Source organism: Labeo rohita, chromosome 20 (assembly GCF_022985175.1).
Source record: "Labeo rohita strain BAU-BD-2019 chromosome 20, IGBB_LRoh.1.0, whole genome shotgun sequence".
Classification (NCBI taxonomy): Eukaryota; Metazoa; Chordata; class Actinopteri; order Cypriniformes; family Cyprinidae; genus Labeo; species Labeo rohita.
The window spans coordinates 32,361,637-32,379,570 of record NC_066888.1 but is presented as its reverse complement, the minus strand read 5'-3'; the positions used below and the strand labels follow the sequence as shown (position 1 = coordinate 32,379,570).

At 30.5% G+C, this 17,934-nt stretch overlaps 1 protein-coding gene across 2 annotated transcripts in view; it reads right to left on the bottom strand.

Annotated features, from left to right (window-relative positions):
* Window positions 1-17,934, bottom strand: part of fig4a (FIG4 phosphoinositide 5-phosphatase a) — a 95,529-nt gene that overhangs the window by 13,115 nt on the left and 64,480 nt on the right. The window contains exons 20-22 of one of the 2 annotated variants that reach the window (XM_051137997.1): window positions 16,738-16,821; window positions 14,041-14,236; window positions 110-204 (exon numbers count right to left, since the gene is read on the bottom strand). In XM_051137997.1, the coding sequence (XP_050993954.1) occupies window positions 110-204; window positions 14,041-14,236; window positions 16,738-16,821 (375 nt within the window). The remainder of the gene's footprint in view (window positions 1-109; window positions 205-14,040; window positions 14,237-16,737; window positions 16,822-17,934) is intronic. The other variant, XM_051137998.1, reaches the window with a different exon arrangement.

The window sequence follows — 17,934 nt, the reverse complement described above, 5'->3', positions numbered from 1 at the left end:
TTAAGCTGAAAATAACTGGTTTAAGCTTGGTTGTTTTTGTAACAGCTCTCCCAGCTTGACCAGCTAACAGTAACAGTAACAGTAACAGTAAGTTGAATGCATTTCTGACCTGTGGTATATGAGGATGTCTTCATCCGGCGGGTCGGCCAGCAGGTTCAGGCCATACGTCTCTTTCACGGGCGGCAGACGCTGCTGAGGCTGATCCTGTAAGGTCACACAAGTCAAAAGGTCAGTGAGGTCAAAGGTCACACACAGATGGCAAACAGAGTTCAGCACAGAATGATTTCTGACACTGAAGACTGGAATAATGATGCTGAAAATTCAGCTTTGATCACAGGAATAAATTCCAGTTCAAAAGATATTCACACAGAAAACAGCTGTTTTGAACTGTAAAAATATTTCACAATATTTTAATCATATAATGAAGCCTTAGTAAGCAGAAGAGACTTTACAAACCTTATTGAAAAGTGTGTAATGTTATTAAGTGTATCGTTCTTGCTGTATGTGTTTTATAGCAGCATGAATCCATTTAACAGTTCGCCCAAACACATCAAACACTAACAAGTGAACTCAAGGGTCTCCCCTCACTAACGAGCCTCTGTTATGTAACCGGCTGACGGTTTGACGAGTGTGTTTGTACGGGTGTTTCCCTCCGGCGGCCCCACGTTCTCCGTTTTACTCATATACATACTGATTAAACTCCAGAAGTGACTGATGTGACGTTTCACACGCACCAGCGTAATTACAGTGTCGAGGGTAATGAGGTTTTCACGCTTAAATATTTCATCAGCCGCGGCCGGTGAGTTCTGTCCCGCCGTTTGCACGCGACGAACGCATATGTGAGCGAAGCCTTTTACACGTGAGCCGGATGAGAAATGAAGCGCCGCTCGAGAGTGACATGAGTGAAAAATGGATGCGAGATAACCAAAAACCAATAAAACAATAAATGTAGAGATAAATTTAAGAATGACAAAAACAAGACAAGAAGGAAAAAAGAAAATGGATAAAAAGAGATTTTAAAATAAGAAAGAGAGAAAGAGAAAGAAAAAAGAAACTTTTTTAAAAAGAAAAACTAATAGAAAAAAAAGAATGAAAAAAAAAAAAAGAATAAAAAACTTTTTTTCCAAAATGAAACGCACCCCTCAGAACACAAAAAACAGATAAAAAGAAATAAAAAAACGATAATTTTTTTTCTTGAAAAGAAAAAACAAAAAAATCAAAAATGGAAAGAGTAAAAAATGAAAAAATAAACAAAAACATTTATCCCAAAAAGAAAAACCAATAGGAAAAAAAAAACAAAAAGATAAAAAAGAAACTGAAAAACATAAATGAATTTAAACAAACAAATCAAAAACAAAAAGCCAAAATAAAAAAAAAAAATAAAAGGGGGGAATTTTTTTTTTTCCTAAAAAGAAAAAAAAAAGAAAAAGCTAAAAATGATTTTTGTCCCAAAAATAATAATAATAATTAAAAAAAAAAAAAGATAAAAAGGGGGAAAATATTTTTCAATAAAACCAAAACAAAAAAATTGAAAATACTTTAATATAGTTTAATTAGCTTTACATATAGAAATAAATACATGTAAACATATTTGCATTACCTAAAATAGAATAAACCTTAACTGAAATTAAACATCAAAAATATAAACTTATTTTATTTCAGCTTGTTAAACTAAATCCATGAAACTGAAGTTATACATTAAACTGAAATCAAATAAAACAAAAAAGTTACACTATAAAAAATACTTTAAATAAAATAAACATTAACAACTAATATCAAACTAAAAAACCCATTTCAGCTTGTTAACTAAAACTAAATTCATAATAATAATAATAATAATAATATTTCTGTCACTTCAGATACCTTAAACTTACTTAAACTTTTAGACTTTCTATTCATCTGTGAAACCTGAAAAATAAAATGCATGACAGTTTTCACCAAAGTATTGTGCAGCACAACTGGTTTCAACACATTCACTGAATCAGAAATGTTTGTTGAGCAGCAAATCAGTATATTAGAATGATTTCTGAAGGATCATGTGACACTGAAGACTGGAGTAATGATGCTGAAAATTCAGAATCGATCACAGAAATAAAAATGACATTTTAACAGATATTCACATAGAAAACAGTTATTTCACAATGTAACAGATATGAAGAGTTTGGTTCCAAATCCTTTCATAAACAAAGTGTAGAGAAAGTGTAAATAAGAGATTGATTGTGCAGTGTAGAGAGTGACGTTCATTATAATGGAACTTTGTGAGATTGTGATGAACTAAAATGAGTGACAGCTTTTAATGATTTTTAAACGCCACTTCCAGAACAACAATTTACAAATAATGTACCCCCTTGTTATCCAAGATGTTCATGTCTTTCTCTCTTCAGTCGTAAAGAAATTCTGGTTTTTGAGGAAAACATTTCAGGATTTTTCTCCATATAATATACAGTGCCCGATTTTGAACTTCCAAAATGTAGTTTAAATGCAGCTTCAAAGGCTCTAAACGATCCCAGCCGAGGAAGAAGGGTCTTATCTAGCGAAACGATCATTTTTTTCAGAATTTTTTTTTTTTTATACTTTTTAAGCACAAAAGCTTGTGTAGCACAGGCTCTGGAATCCGCGTTCTTGAACAATTAGTTCATTTTGAACGAATCTTTAATGTGACTTGGGAAGAGCGAGTCGTCTCGGGGAGTGATTCGTTCAGTCGCACATGTGCAACATCCTATTAGGTTCTGTACTGGAATGAGTTCACCTGTTTCGAGTCTTCGGGTTTTTCGAGTGGTCTGTTCATCTTATGATGCTGTCACGTGATGAACGAACGACTCGATCCCAAAAACTTGTCAGATAAGAGGTGAGGTGAGCGAATCATAGACTAAAGACCCAGGTAAACAATGAATGAATCTTTTCTGTTTCTTATAGCATTATAGTTTTATCTTGTTTGTAGTGTGATCAACGTTTGTGTAAGCAGTAGATGTGTTAGGGAAGTAACATGTAACATTTTAATTATATTTTGCTAAAATGAACGAAATGACTCGAAAAAAGATTCGTTCATTTTGCTGGTAAAATGATCTGAACTTCCCATCACTACTACGAATCACGTGTAGGTTCATCGTCTGTGTACTCCGGCTCAAAAAGGAAGAGTATGGCGAAAAACTATATCTTATTTTCTCCTCTTTTTAAGCACAAAAGCTGGTGTAGCACAGACTCTGGGATGCGCGTCCACGTACTATTGAATCACATCGAAAGGTCACGCGGAACTACAGACCCAGTGTTTACAAACCAAACGCGCAAAGACTAAGAAAGTGCAAGTAAGTCAAACGCTGTTTACAAACAAAAAGCTACAACGATGTCGGACGATTCTGAAGTTGTAGGAGAAAATAAGATGGAGTTTTTCACCATACACTTCCTTTTTGAGCCGGAGTACACAGATGATGAACTTAGACGTGATTCGTAGTAGTGATGGGAAGTTCGGATCATTTTACCGACTCGGACCTTTGAGTCTCGTTCAGCAAAATGAATGAAACTTTTTTCGAGTCATTTCGTTCATTTTAGCAAAATATAATTAAAATGTTACATGTTACTTCCCTAACACATCTACTGCTTACACAAACGTTGATCACACTACAAACAAGACAAAACTATAATGCTGTAAGAAACAGAAAAGATTCATTCATTGTTTACCTGGGTCTTTAGTCTATGATTCGCTCACCTCACCTCTTATCTGACAAGTTTTCGGGTTCGAGCCGTTCGTTCATCACGTGACAGCCCCATAAGATGAACGAACCACTCGAAAAACCCAAAGACTCAAAACAGGTGAACTAATTCCAGTACAGAACATGATTCGCGACTGAACGAATCACTCCCCAAGACGACTCATTCTTCCTGAGTCACATTAAAGATCCATTCAAAATGAACGAATCGTTCAAGAACGCGGATTCCAGAGCGTGTGCTACCTGAGCTTTTGTGCTTAAAAAGTATACAAATTTTTATTTTTTGAAAAAAATGACCAATCGTTTCGCTAGATAAGACCCTTCTTCCTCGGCTGGGATCGTTTAGAGCCTTTGAAGCTGCATTTAAACTACATTTTTGAAGTTCAAAATCGAGGGGCACCAATGAAGTCCATTACATGAAGAAAAATCCTGAAATGTTTTCCTCAAAAACCATAATTTCTTCACGACTGAAGACAGAAAGACATGAACATCTTGGATGACAACGGGGTGAGTAAATGATTGTAAATTGTTGTTCTGGAAGTGAACTTCTCCTTTAAGTTAGAAGCACAAGTGCTCCTTAAAAGAAAAGTAAGCGTAGAATCCTAATGGATTTATTGGATTTTGGGAGAAAAAAATAATCAGTTTTTATAATAAATCTCTGAAAATTAAAATCTGGATTTAAATTTTTAATGTTATTATAACCTAAAAATGCTATGTGAAAGTTTGAAACAGAAAATAGTGGTTTTCACTTTGCCACTTTCTTGGTTAAGAAAACACATTTTTACTCAAAATTAATCAAAATGGATTTATAGTGTTTTGGAACCAAACTCTTCATATATATATATATATATATATACAGTGGGTACATGGAAAGTATTCAGACCCCCTTAAATTTGTTATATTGCAGCCATTTGCTAAAATCATTTAAGTTCATTTTTTTCCTCATTAATGTACACACAGCACCCCATATTGACAGAAAAACACAGAATTGTTGACATTTTTGCAGATTTATTAAAAAAGAAAAACTGAAATATCACATGGTTCTAAGTATTCAGACCCTTTGCTCAGTATTTAGTAGAAGCACCTTTTGATCTAATACAGCCATGAGTCTTTTTGGGAAAGATGCAACAAGTTTTTCACACCTGGATTGGGGATCCTCTGCCATTCGTCCTTGCAGATCCTCTCCAGTTCTGTCAGGTTGGATGGTAAACGTTGGTGGACAGCCATTTTTAGGTCTCTCCAGAGATGCTCAATTGGGTTTAAGTCAGGGCTCTGGCTGGGCCATTCAAGAACAGTCACGGAGTTGTTGTGAAGCCACTCCTTCGTTATTTTAGCTGTGTGCTTAGGGTCACTGTCTTGTTGGAAGGTAAACCTTCGGCCCAGTCTGAGGTCCTGAGCACTCTGGAGAAGGTTTTCGTCCAGGATATCCCTGTACTTGGACGCATTCATCTTTCCCTCGATTGCAAGCAGTCGTCCTGTCCCTGCAGCTGAAAAAAAAACCCACAGCATGATGCTGCCACCACCATGCTTCACTGTTGGGACTGTATTGGACAGGTGATGAGCAGTGCCTGGTTTTCTCCACACATACCGCTTAGAATTAAGGCCAAAAAGTTCTATCTTGGTCTCATCAGACCAGAGAATCTTATTTCTCACCATCTTGGAGTCCTTCAGGTGTTTTTTAGCAAACTCCATGCGGGCTTTCATGTGTCTTGCTCTGAGGAGAGGCTTCCATCGGGCCACTCTGCCATAAAGCCCCGACTGGTGGAGGGCTGCAGTGATGGTTGACTTTCTACAACTTTCTCGAATCTCCCGACTGCATCTCTGGAGCTCAGCCACAGTGATCTTTGGGTTCTTCTTTACCTCTCTCACCAAGGCTCTTCTGCCCCGATAGCTCAGTTTGCCCGGACGGCCAGCTCTAGGAAGGGTTCTGGTCGTCCCAAACGTCTTCCATTTAAGGATTATGGAGGCCACTGTGCTCTTAGGAACCTTAAGTGCAGCAGAATTTTTTTGTAACCTTGGCCAGATCTGTGCCTTGCCACAATTCTGTCTCTGAGCTCTTCAGGCAGTTCCTTTGACCTCATGATTCTCATTTGCTCTGACATGCACTGTGAGCTGTAAGGTCTTATATAGACAGGTGTGTGGCTTTCCTAATCAAGTCCAGTCAGTATAATCAAACACGGCTGGACTCAAATGAGGGTGTAGAACCATCTCAAGGATGATCAGAAGAAATGGACAGCACCTGAGTTAAATATATGAGTGTCACAGCAAAGGGTCTGAATACTTAGAACCATGTGATATTTCAGTTTTTCTTTTTTAATAAATCTGCAAAAATGTCAACAATTCTGTGTTTTTCTGTCAATATGGGGTGCTGTGTGTACATTAATGAGGCAAAAAAAAATTAAATTAAATGATTTTAGCAAATGGCTGCAATATAACAAAGAGCGAAAAATTTAAGGGGGTCTGAATACTTTCCGTACCCACTGTGTGTGTATATATATATATATATATATATATATATATATATATGATAGATAGATAGATAGATAGATTTCAAAATGACTTTAGTGGAGGAAACCTTGACTGTCATGATGAGGTACAGGTGACATACAGTATAACACACCTGCACACAACACTGCCTTCATCCACTCACACACTGCCTGTGTGTGTGTGTGTGATGCCATGGTAACAGGTCAGTGTGACTGTGACAAACAATCAGAGGACTGAACCGGATCTGCGTGACTCTTTCATTCATACTCATTAATATCTGCGTCCTTCACTTTGGACCCGATTTCATCCAGAATGGCTGCAAACAGCAGCATCACATGTAATGCTCAGAAATAATGATCTATGAAAAATCAAGCAAAAATGATTCTATTACAGAGTATATTCCAGTACAAATCATTCCTAAATCGAAACTTTAAAAGCAACTTTTAATTTCAAAAAATGTTTAATAAAATGTATATTTCAGGCAGATGTTTGTCTTGTGTTAAGCAGCGGTGTTTTAGTATTAAATGGACTCCAAAAGTTCAACTTTTGCTAAACTTTATACATTTCATGATTGCAATTAATAAGACTAACAGGAGTCATTTTAATCTAAAAGAGAAGAGAAGTGAAGCATATATTCATGTTATTCATTAAAGTCCTGAGCGTGCGCTCATCCATTCATCTCTATCCATTAAAGTCCCTCCGTTCTTCCCTCAATCCCTCCTTCAGTGTCTCTCAAGGTAAATAAACCCAAACGGCCTTGTTGGCATGGCAACTTAGCAGAAACCTTGAGTCACACATGCGGGACGAGAGACTCAGATACAGAGAGAGAGAGAGAGAATGAGAGATACTGAATGCATGAGAAACATAAAAAAAAAAAAAAAAAAAAAATAAATAAATCTAAAAAAAAAAAAAAACATATATATGCAATATTTAATATATGTAAAAATATTAATAAAACATTTTTAACGTTGCATTTGTTGTTCAATTAGATGCTGAATGCATGAGAAACATGCAAAAATAAAATATACATAAAATAAAAAAATATATATATAAAAAATACACACAAAATAGATGTAAATTTCTTACATGCATAGAAAAAGATTAATAAATAATAAAATAGATCTAAATATATCTATCTCTAGAATAATAAAAATAAGTACATATTAAATATGCAATATTTAATATGTAAAAATATTAATGAAAAAATTTTAATGTTGCATTTGCAATTATATGCTGAATGCATGAGAAACATGCAAAAATAAAATAAATATGCATAAAATAAATCTATAAAAAAATATATTTAAAAATATACACAAAAATAATAGATGTAAATTTTCAATGTATAAAAAAGATTAAATAATAAAACAGATCAATATATATATATAAATACATTTGTATAATAAAAATTATTACATATATTAAATATTGTAAATTTAATATATGTAAAAATAATAAAACATTTTTAACATTGTATTTGTTGTTCAGCTAGATGCTGAATGCATGCGAAACATGCAAAAATAAAATAAATATACATAAAATAAATCTAAAAATATACACAAAAATAATAGATGTAAATTTTTAACACGTACAAAAAAATTAATGAATAGTAAAATAGATCTATATATATATATATATATATAGATATATATATATATAAATATAAATACGTAAGTAATAAAAACAATTACATATATTAAATATATTAAATGTGTAAAAATATTAATAAAACATTTTTAACGTTGAACTGGTTCAATTAGATGCTGAATACATGAGGAACATGCAAAAATGAAATAAATATACAAAAAATAAATTAAAATTTTATATATTAAAAAATATACACAAAAATAATACATGTAAACTTTTCACATATAAAAATATTAATAAATAATAAAATAGATCTAAATATATATATACACACACACACACACACATACATACATCCATATATATATATATATATATATATATATACATACATACATACATACACACATACATACATATATACATATATATATATGTGTGTGTGTGTTTATTTTGTCCTTTCATGCCTGCATTCATTCATTTATTGCTACTAAGTTAAAAAAAAAAAGATTTCATTAATATTTAGTGCAATCTGAAACAAAACGCTTCTGACAGTAAGACTGATTACATAAGAGACATAATGGACAAAATTAAACTATTAACTATTATCTACAAAATAATCAAATATATGATGAAATTTTGCAATCAATAAATCACGTTTGTTTTTCTCTACGCGTTGCATTAAGAGCAATACTGTGTCAGGTAATGCAATCTGTAGTGTGAATTAGAAAGAATTAAGAGTTTAAGAGAGTCATAACAGTGAGATTCACCAGTACATTCAACAGAAGAACTGCAGCTGAAATGAAGAGGTTTTGTCAGGTAGCATTTCTCCAGGATATAAACCCGATTACAGCATCATCACAATCACACTGGAGATCTGAATAAAGCAGGGATCAGGCGTATTGTTGAGCGAGAGCGTCTGCGGACAGATCCAGACTCACACAGAGACACAAAACAGCCTTCACTGCTTCACAAACACATAAGAACTTAACAGAGCGACAACCATCAAAGCGATCACAAATCACTACTACTAGTTCTCATACTCAAGAGATAATGAGTGGAATAAACCAATAAGTTCCACTCAGAACGCCCTGGCAACTACCCACATCACCCTAAACATCACAGAGGAGAGTTTTGCACAGACAAAACATCACATCACTCACAAATAACCTCAGATGCAGCTCGACATGATTCCAGCAAATCTGTTGATGCGTTAAACAAAAACCGTTTTGTATATCGACACAAAGTCCATAACTTTTTTCCAGCATTGTCTAAAAATGATCTGAGCCAAATTTGGTAAAAACCAGACCAATGGTCTTGGAACAGTTCAAAAAAGTAGGTTTTTGATATCAACCAAAATGGCGCACAGGAAGTTTGGACAATTTTAGCGTAAATGTTCTCAGCATCACCCAAGGAATCTATTGAGATCACTTACAACGGGCCATTTTAATCAAATGTTTTTGGCATTTTTTTTTAAATTTCTTTGTAACTTTTGGCCACAAGGTGGCGCTAGCCCCAAACTGTTTGAGTACTGTCAGGGCGTGGTGCTGAAGGGACATACCAAGTTTCGTAACGATATGCCAATGCGTTCATAAAATCCAGCATTTTACGATACAATTTAAAATGGCAACGCCCAAAATGCCCAAAATGGCAACGCCCAAAATGGGCTGACATGGGAAATGGGTATGGTTCGACTCGGCATGCTCCTCTGAATCTAAAGTTGTGATTTTTGGCCAAAGCTTTCAGAATTTATAAGCAAAAAGAGCTATTTTTCATATCTCCTGACCACTTGGTGGCACTGTGCCAAAACACTGCAGGTAGCCTCAGGTCATGGTTGTTATGACACACACCAAGTTTAGTATCAATACGCCAAACTGTTTTGGAGATATAGCCTCACATCCATTATTGCATGCTCTTCGTGGAATTCATTTATGTGTCATTCGAGAACGGTTTGACTAATAAAACTTGAATTCTTGAACTTTCTGCCAGCATAGTCTGAAGATGATCTGAGCCAATTTTGGTGAAAATCAGACAAACTGACCAGGACGAGTTCAGAATTATTAAAAATAACGAAAAAACTAATCCTTTTGATTTTTACATTTTGGTGTTCATTTGGATCGCAATGAGCCAAGGACTCAGAGGGGAAAAAACTCCTTCTAGATCTTATGAAAATATTTCGACTTTATTCTCGTAAAATTTCAACTTTATTCTTGTAATATTTCAACTTTATTCTCATAATATGTCGCCTTTATTCTTGAACAAGTAAATGTTTCAAGAATAAAGGCGACATATTATGAGAATAAAGTTGAAATATTACAGAATAAAGTTGAAATTTTACGAGAATAAAGTCGAAATAATATTTCAAGAATAAAATTGAAATTACGAGAATAAAGTAAATTTTATTCTTGAAATATTATTTTGACTTTATTCTCATAATTTTAATTTTATTCTCGAAACATTTCGACTTTATTCTCGAAACATTATTGTCGTAATATTTAAACTTTATTCTCAAAAGATTAAGACTTTATTCTCGAAACATTACAACTTTATTCTCGTGATATTTCGACTTTATTCTCATATTTCAACTTTATTCTCGTAATATTTCGACTTTATTCTCGTAATATTTCGACTTTATTCTCGTAATATTTAAACTTTATTGTCGTAAGATTTCGACTTTATTCTCAGAAGATTTCAACTTTATTCTCGAAACATTACAACTTTATTCTTGTGATATTTCGACTTTATTCTCGTAATATTTCGACTTTATTCTCAAAAGATTTCGACTTTATTCTTGAAACATTACAACTTTATTCTCGTAGTATTTAGACTTAATTCTTGTGATATTTCGGCTTTATTGTCGTAATATTTAAACTTTATTCTTGAAACATTTCAATTTTATTCTCGAAACATTTCGACTTTATTCTTGAAATATTTCGACTTTATTTTTGTAATTTAAATTTTATTCTCAAAACATTTTGAGTTTAATCTCAAAACATTTTAAGTTCATTCTCATAATATTTTAACTTTATTCTCGTAATATTTCGACTTTATTCTCGTAATATTTCGACTTTATTCTCAAAAGATTTCGACTTTATTCTTGTGATACTTTGACTTTATTGTTGTAATATTTCGACTTTATTCTCGTAATATTTCGACTTTATTCTCGAAACATTACAACTTTATTCTCGTGATACTTCGACTTTATTCTCATGATATTTCGACTTTATTGTCGTAATATTTCGACTTTATTCTCATGATATTTCGACTTTATTGTCGTAATATTTCGACTTTATTCTCATGATATTTCGACTTTATTGTCGTAATATTTCAACTTTATTCTCGAAACATTATTGTCGTAATATTTAAACTTTATTGTCGTAATATTTAAACTTTATTCTCGAAACATTACGACTTTATTCTCGAAACATTACAACTTTATTCTTGTGATATTTCAACTTTATTCTCAAAAGATTTCGACTTTATTCTTGAAACATTACAACTTTATTCTCGTAGTATTTAGACTTAATTCTTGTGATATTTCGGCTTTATTGTCGTAATATTTAAACTTTATTCTTGAAACATTTCAATTTTATTCTCGAAACATTTCGACTTTATTCTTGAAATATTTCGACTTTATTTTTGTAATTTAAATTTTATTCTCAAAACATTTTGAGTTTAATCTCAAAACATTTTAAGTTCATTCTCATAATATTTTAACTTTATTCTCGTAATATTTCGACTTTATTCTCGTAATATTTCGACTTTATTCTCAAAAGATTTCGACTTTATTCTTGTGATACTTTGACTTTATTGTTGTAATATTTCGACTTTATTCTCGTAATATTTCGACTTTATTCTCGAAACATTACAACTTTATTCTCGTGATACTTCGACTTTATTCTCATGATATTTCGACTTTATTCTCGTGATACTTCGACTTTATTCTCATGATATTTCGACTTTATTGTCGTAATATTTCGACTTTATTCTCATGATATTTCGACTTTATTGTCGTAATATTTCAACTTTATTCTCGAAACATTATTGTCGTAATATTTAAACTTTATTGTCGTAATATTTAAACTTTATTCTCGAAACATTACGACTTTATTCTCGAAACATTACAACTTTATTCTTGTGATATTTCAACTTTATTCTCAAAAGATTTCGACTTTATTCTTGAAACATTACAACTTTATTCTCGTAGTATTTAGACTTAATTCTTGTGATATTTCGGCTTTATTGTCGTAATATTTAAACTTTATTCTTGAAACATTTCAATTTTATTCTCGAAACATTTCGACTTTATTCTTGAAATATTTCGACTTTATTTTTGTAATTTAAATTTTATTCTCAAAACATTTTGAGTTTAATCTCAAAACATTTTAAGTTCATTCTCATAATATTTTAACTTTATTCTCGTAATATTTCGACTTTATTCTCGTAATATTTCGACTTTATTCTCAAAAGATTTCGACTTTATTCTTGTGATACTTTGACTTTATTGTTGTAATATTTCGACTTTATTCTCGTAATATTTCGACTTTATTCTCGAAACATTACAACTTTATTCTCGTGATACTTCGACTTTATTCTCATGATATTTCGACTTTATTCTCGTGATACTTCGACTTTATTCTCATGATATTTCGACTTTATTGTCGTAATATTTCGACTTTATTCTCATGATATTTCGACTTTATTGTCGTAATATTTCAACTTTATTCTCGAAACATTATTGTCGTAATATTTAAACTTTATTGTCGTAATATTTAAACTTTATTCTCGAAACATTACAACTTTATTCTTGTGATATTTCAACTTTATTCTCAAAAGATTTCGACTTTATTCTTGAAACATTACAACTTTATTCTCGTAGTATTTAGACTTAATTCTTGTGATATTTCGGCTTTATTGTCGTAATATTTAAACTTTATTCTCGAAACATTTCAATTTTATTCTCGAAACATTTCGACTTTATTCTTGAAATATTTCGACTTTATTTTTGTAATTTAAATTTTATTCTCAAAACATTTTGAGTTTAATCTCAAAACATTTTAAGTTCATTCTCATAATATTTCAACTTTATTCTCGTAGTACTTTGACTTTTTTCTCGAAACATTTCGAGTTTATTCTCAAAACATTTTGACTTTACTCTCGTAATATTTAGACTATTCTTGAAACATTTTGAGTTTATTCTCGAAACATTTTAAGTTAATTCTCATAATATTTCAACTTTATTCTCATAGTACTTTGACTTTATTCTCAAAATATTTTGATTTTATTCTTGTAGTACTTCGACTTTATAACATTTAAACTTTTAAACATTTAGACTTTATCCTCAAAACATTTTGAGTTTAATCTCAGAATTTCAATTTTATTCCTGAAATATTTCGACTTTATGCTCGTAGTATTTCAACTTTGTTCTTGAAACATTTTAACTTTACTCTAAAAACATTTTGACTTTATTCTCAAAATATTTCGACTTTATTCTTGTAGTACTTCGACTTTACTCTCAAAAGATTTAGACTTTATGCTCAAAACATTTAACAAAACATTATTTATGCTAAATAAAATAAAAATAAATAAAGATACATACAAACTAAACTGTATAAACAGCATTCAAAAAACTTTTTATGACCTAATCAGAATGTGCCATGATTCCCCCAAAGTTAAGTATTTTCCGACAGGTAATTATTACTGGTAATTAAGGTCATCCTGACCGAGCTCAATGCTGCTGACTGTTTGCGATGAACGAGAAACGTCTGAAAAAAACCTCTGTTGGTCACATCACTCACATTTCCCATCCTAATTATTTGGACAGATCTCAAACGGAAGCCGTTCTTCACATTTGCGGCTTGTGGATCTTCCATCCTTGAACTCCATCTCCTGCGTCACTGACTCATTTCCACACGAGGACACGCTGCCTTTTTTGATTTCAGTCTGTGCATTCAGAGCCTGGAGTGGATCATCTGCTGGATCTCCATTAGGCAGAAGCGCTTCAGAACTAATGAGAGACCACCAGCAGATCCAGACCAGACTAACTCACCCGTCTCTCATCTGAAGCGCTTCACTCCGGAAACGTTCTTTTCCTGTCTTCATGACAGAATCTGAGCGATGTTCTGCATATTCTGCATACTAGTACGCCAATTTTTTGGTAGGTATAATACAGTATCCCATAGTGCATTGCAAAAAAACATTGTTTTCACAGCAGCTGCAGTGGTTTTCTTTAGTAAGTGCAAGTTGTGAGCGGATGCCGTACCTCGTGCGTGCGGATGCTGTCGCTGGGCTCGGCCAGTTTGATGGGCGTGGAGCGCTGCGAGGCCGTCCCGTCGTCCTCGCGGTCTTCCTCGGAGTCATCCTCAGAGCTGCTGGAGATCTGCTCCTCGCTGGGAGGAGGAGGAGCGCTGGCCGCTGTCTTCCTCTGCAACACCGCCTCCTCCTTACTGGACTTACTGCTGAGGAGACCAGACCAGATCAACACCTCCTCCACAATTCATCCACAACATCATAAAACACTCACAGACACTTTGAACAGGAAAAACTGCAAGAAAGCTGCTTTTCACATTGTCATTTTTTCCCTTAGTGTTTTAATCCAAGTTTTAGTTTTGTTGTGTTTTTTTTTTTTTTTTTTTTTTTTTAATTTTAAATTTGTATATATATATATATATATATATATATATATATATATTTTTTTTTTTTTTTTTTTTTTAATTAAAGTTTATTTAATTAAATAAATAAATAAATTTATTTAATTTATTTATTTATTTTTCCAGGGGAAAAAAAAAAAAAAAAAAAAAATTGTTTTTAGCTAGTTGTCAGGACAACATTTTTTATTTCCCTTTAGTTTAATATAATAAAATGAATAAAAAGTATACAAATTATACTATACTACACTATACTATACTATATAACTAATAACAATTTTATATATATATATATATATATAAAATTGTTATTATTTAGATATTTACTATTAATTAAAATTATTATAAAACTAATTTGACATGGTTTTGATTATTAAAATGTATTTAAACCAATAAAATGCAGAGAAATTAAAATGGAAAACATCAACTTCTGGAAAAAATGAAATGGAATTTAAAGAAAAATAACAGATTTCATATATATATATATATATATATATATATGAAATCTCTCTCTCTCTCTCTATATATATATATATATATCTTTAAGTTTTATTGTGTGTGTATTTTAATGTTTTTATAATGTATTTATTATGTTTTTATTATAAACCAATAAAATGCAGAGAAATTAAAATGGAAAACATCAACTTTTGGTAAAAAATTAAATGGAATTTAGGAAAAAATAACAGATTTTTCAGGGCCATGAAAGATTTTTTTTTTTCTTTTTTGGTTAAACATTTATTAAACTGTTTTTAAAAACATTGTGTATGTTTCATGATTTCTATTAATTAAACAATTTTTTTTCAAATATTAAAATTTTATTTGACCATTTTTAATTATTGTAATTTTTCCATAGAGTTTTAATCTTTAAGTTCTAGTTTTGTTGTGTATTTTGTTACGTTTTAAAAAAAATGTTATTATTATTTTTTTAAAATTTTTATTAAAGTTTATTTAAAAAAAAAGATTTATTTCCTTTTAATTTTTAATAAAAAAATAAAATTAATAAAAATTAATTAAATTAAATTATTTAAATAATCATAATTAAATAAATATACATACAAATTATTATTTAAATGTGTTTTATTAATTAAAATGATTATAAATTATTTAAAAAATTAAATGATCTATATCTATTATCTGTAATTACATAAATAATAAATGCTTTTTATTAATTACAATTATTATAAATTAGCAAATTAAAATTATCTATATCTATTACCTATAATTATATAAAATTATATAAAAAACACAAACAAATTTATAAAAAGACAAACAAAAAAACTAAAACTTTAATTATAATTAAATACAGAAATAAACTATAATTAGAAACAAACTATAAACTATAATTAAACACAGAAATAAACTACCTATATTCATTCTATATACTACATACTTTTTTTAACAGTTGTGATGTTCATTACTATTTATTTATGATTACAATTTTAAATAACCTTTACTATTACGTTATTATTTTTTCTGTAATTTTTTATAAATTTTACAAATATATATGATAAAAACAAAAAAATAATAATTATTAAAAGTATTATTATTTAGTGTGTGTATACATATTTATTATATTTTACCTATATAATATAATTAATAATATAATAAACATGTCAAATTTAGTACTAAATAATGGTAACATTTTGTCAATGTTTTTGCAACACACGTTTACATTTAATCCTGTGGTGGTAAAGCTGAATTTTTGAGAAACATTTCTGATTATTATCTAGAAGGTTTAAAAGAACAGCATTTATTTGAAATATTTGGTAACACTAGAAACGTCTTTTACTGTCATGTTTAATCAATTTAATGTGACTTTGATGAATAAGTATTATTAAGTATTGAAAGAATCAATTAAAAATTAATAATTTCATAATTGATCAATTAATTTGACAAACACACTATGTTTATTTTGCATGCAGTCAGTAAGGAAGCAATATAAAGCACTGTTTGCAAGCTCACAACTAATATACATAGAGATAAAATACACAGACTGTTGTTTTTGCGGTGTTTATAGTCGACATTACTGTTTTTGTGAGGCTGCAAAAACAAACTCGTGTAGGAAACAGTGTCGGGAAGTGAAGCTCATGTCATCTGGATCTGAATATTCATGATCTAAATGCATTAAAGCACAAATCGACTTGTTTTGATGAGGGTGAGGGTTGAGCTGATGATTACGAGATTCCCGTTCACACCTGGACGACAGCAGACAGCTGCTGCTCAACACACACATTCACACGCTACAAATCCGCGTCAATCAGCTGATAAACGTCACACAAACATCTACAAACAAACAACTCTCTCAGACTCACCCCAGCACTGACTTCGCGCTCTCGTCTGGTTTGCGGACGGTGAAGGGACTGGGGTCGAGGCCGACCGTCTTCGGCATGAACTCCCTAAAGGACGAGACGAGAAAGAGAAATTATGAGAAGCGTGAATATGAATATGCATATCGAAAACATAGAAATATATTCTGTGCACAAACCGCGTTTAAAGCAACTCTCAACTGTCATTCGCATAGTTGTATAATAAAATATCAAATATTTTCAAATTTTTAAATATTCAAATATTCAAATCACTTTGCAGCAGGTTTAAAGACACTGATACTAAACTCAACGCTTTTCAACAACAAACCGTCAAAATAAAAGTTTGGTTTCTCAAAGAAATTGTGACAGAAATATATAACTATTGTATAGTAGAATGTATTGCTTAAAGTAATAATAATAATAATTATAATAATAATAATTATTATTAATAATAATTATAAAAGGAATTATTTTTTTTATAAAAGCTTTAATTATTTAAAAAATTATTATAGTTTATTTAGAAGACTTTAAAAGTTTGAATTATAACAGTTAACTTTTGTTGTGCAGCACTTTGTTCCTAGAAAAAAAAAATCATTTTATTAATTTTTTATTGTTCATTTGATTACATTTTAAGCAGAATTTCTGGAAAGATGCAAGATTTCATAGGGCCTTATAAATGCAAATAATAAATAATAAATAATAATAATAATAATAATAATATTAAATAAATATTGACATTAAATATTAATATTAAATTAAATATTAAAATTATAATATTAATTACAAGTATAATCAATTATAAATGCAACATTATCTATATCTATTATCTATAATTACATAAATAATAAATACATAATATATAAAAAATACATATTAAAAGAACTAATAAAAAGACAAACAAAAAATATTACAATATTATAATATATAATAATATTGTTCACCAAAAAAAGAAGTTACATATTCATTTTATTACATTTTTATTGTTTATTTGATTACATTTTATGCAGAACTTCTGGAAAAATGCAAGATTTCATAGGGCCCTATACATGCAAAAAAAACAAAAAAAACAAAACAAAACAAAAAAAAAACCAATAAATTATTACATTGCTAAAGTTTTATGAATGCATTTAAACCAAAAAAATGTAGAGAAATTTAATTTTTGGTTAACCTTTTAATAAACTGTTTTTAAATTGTGTATGTTTC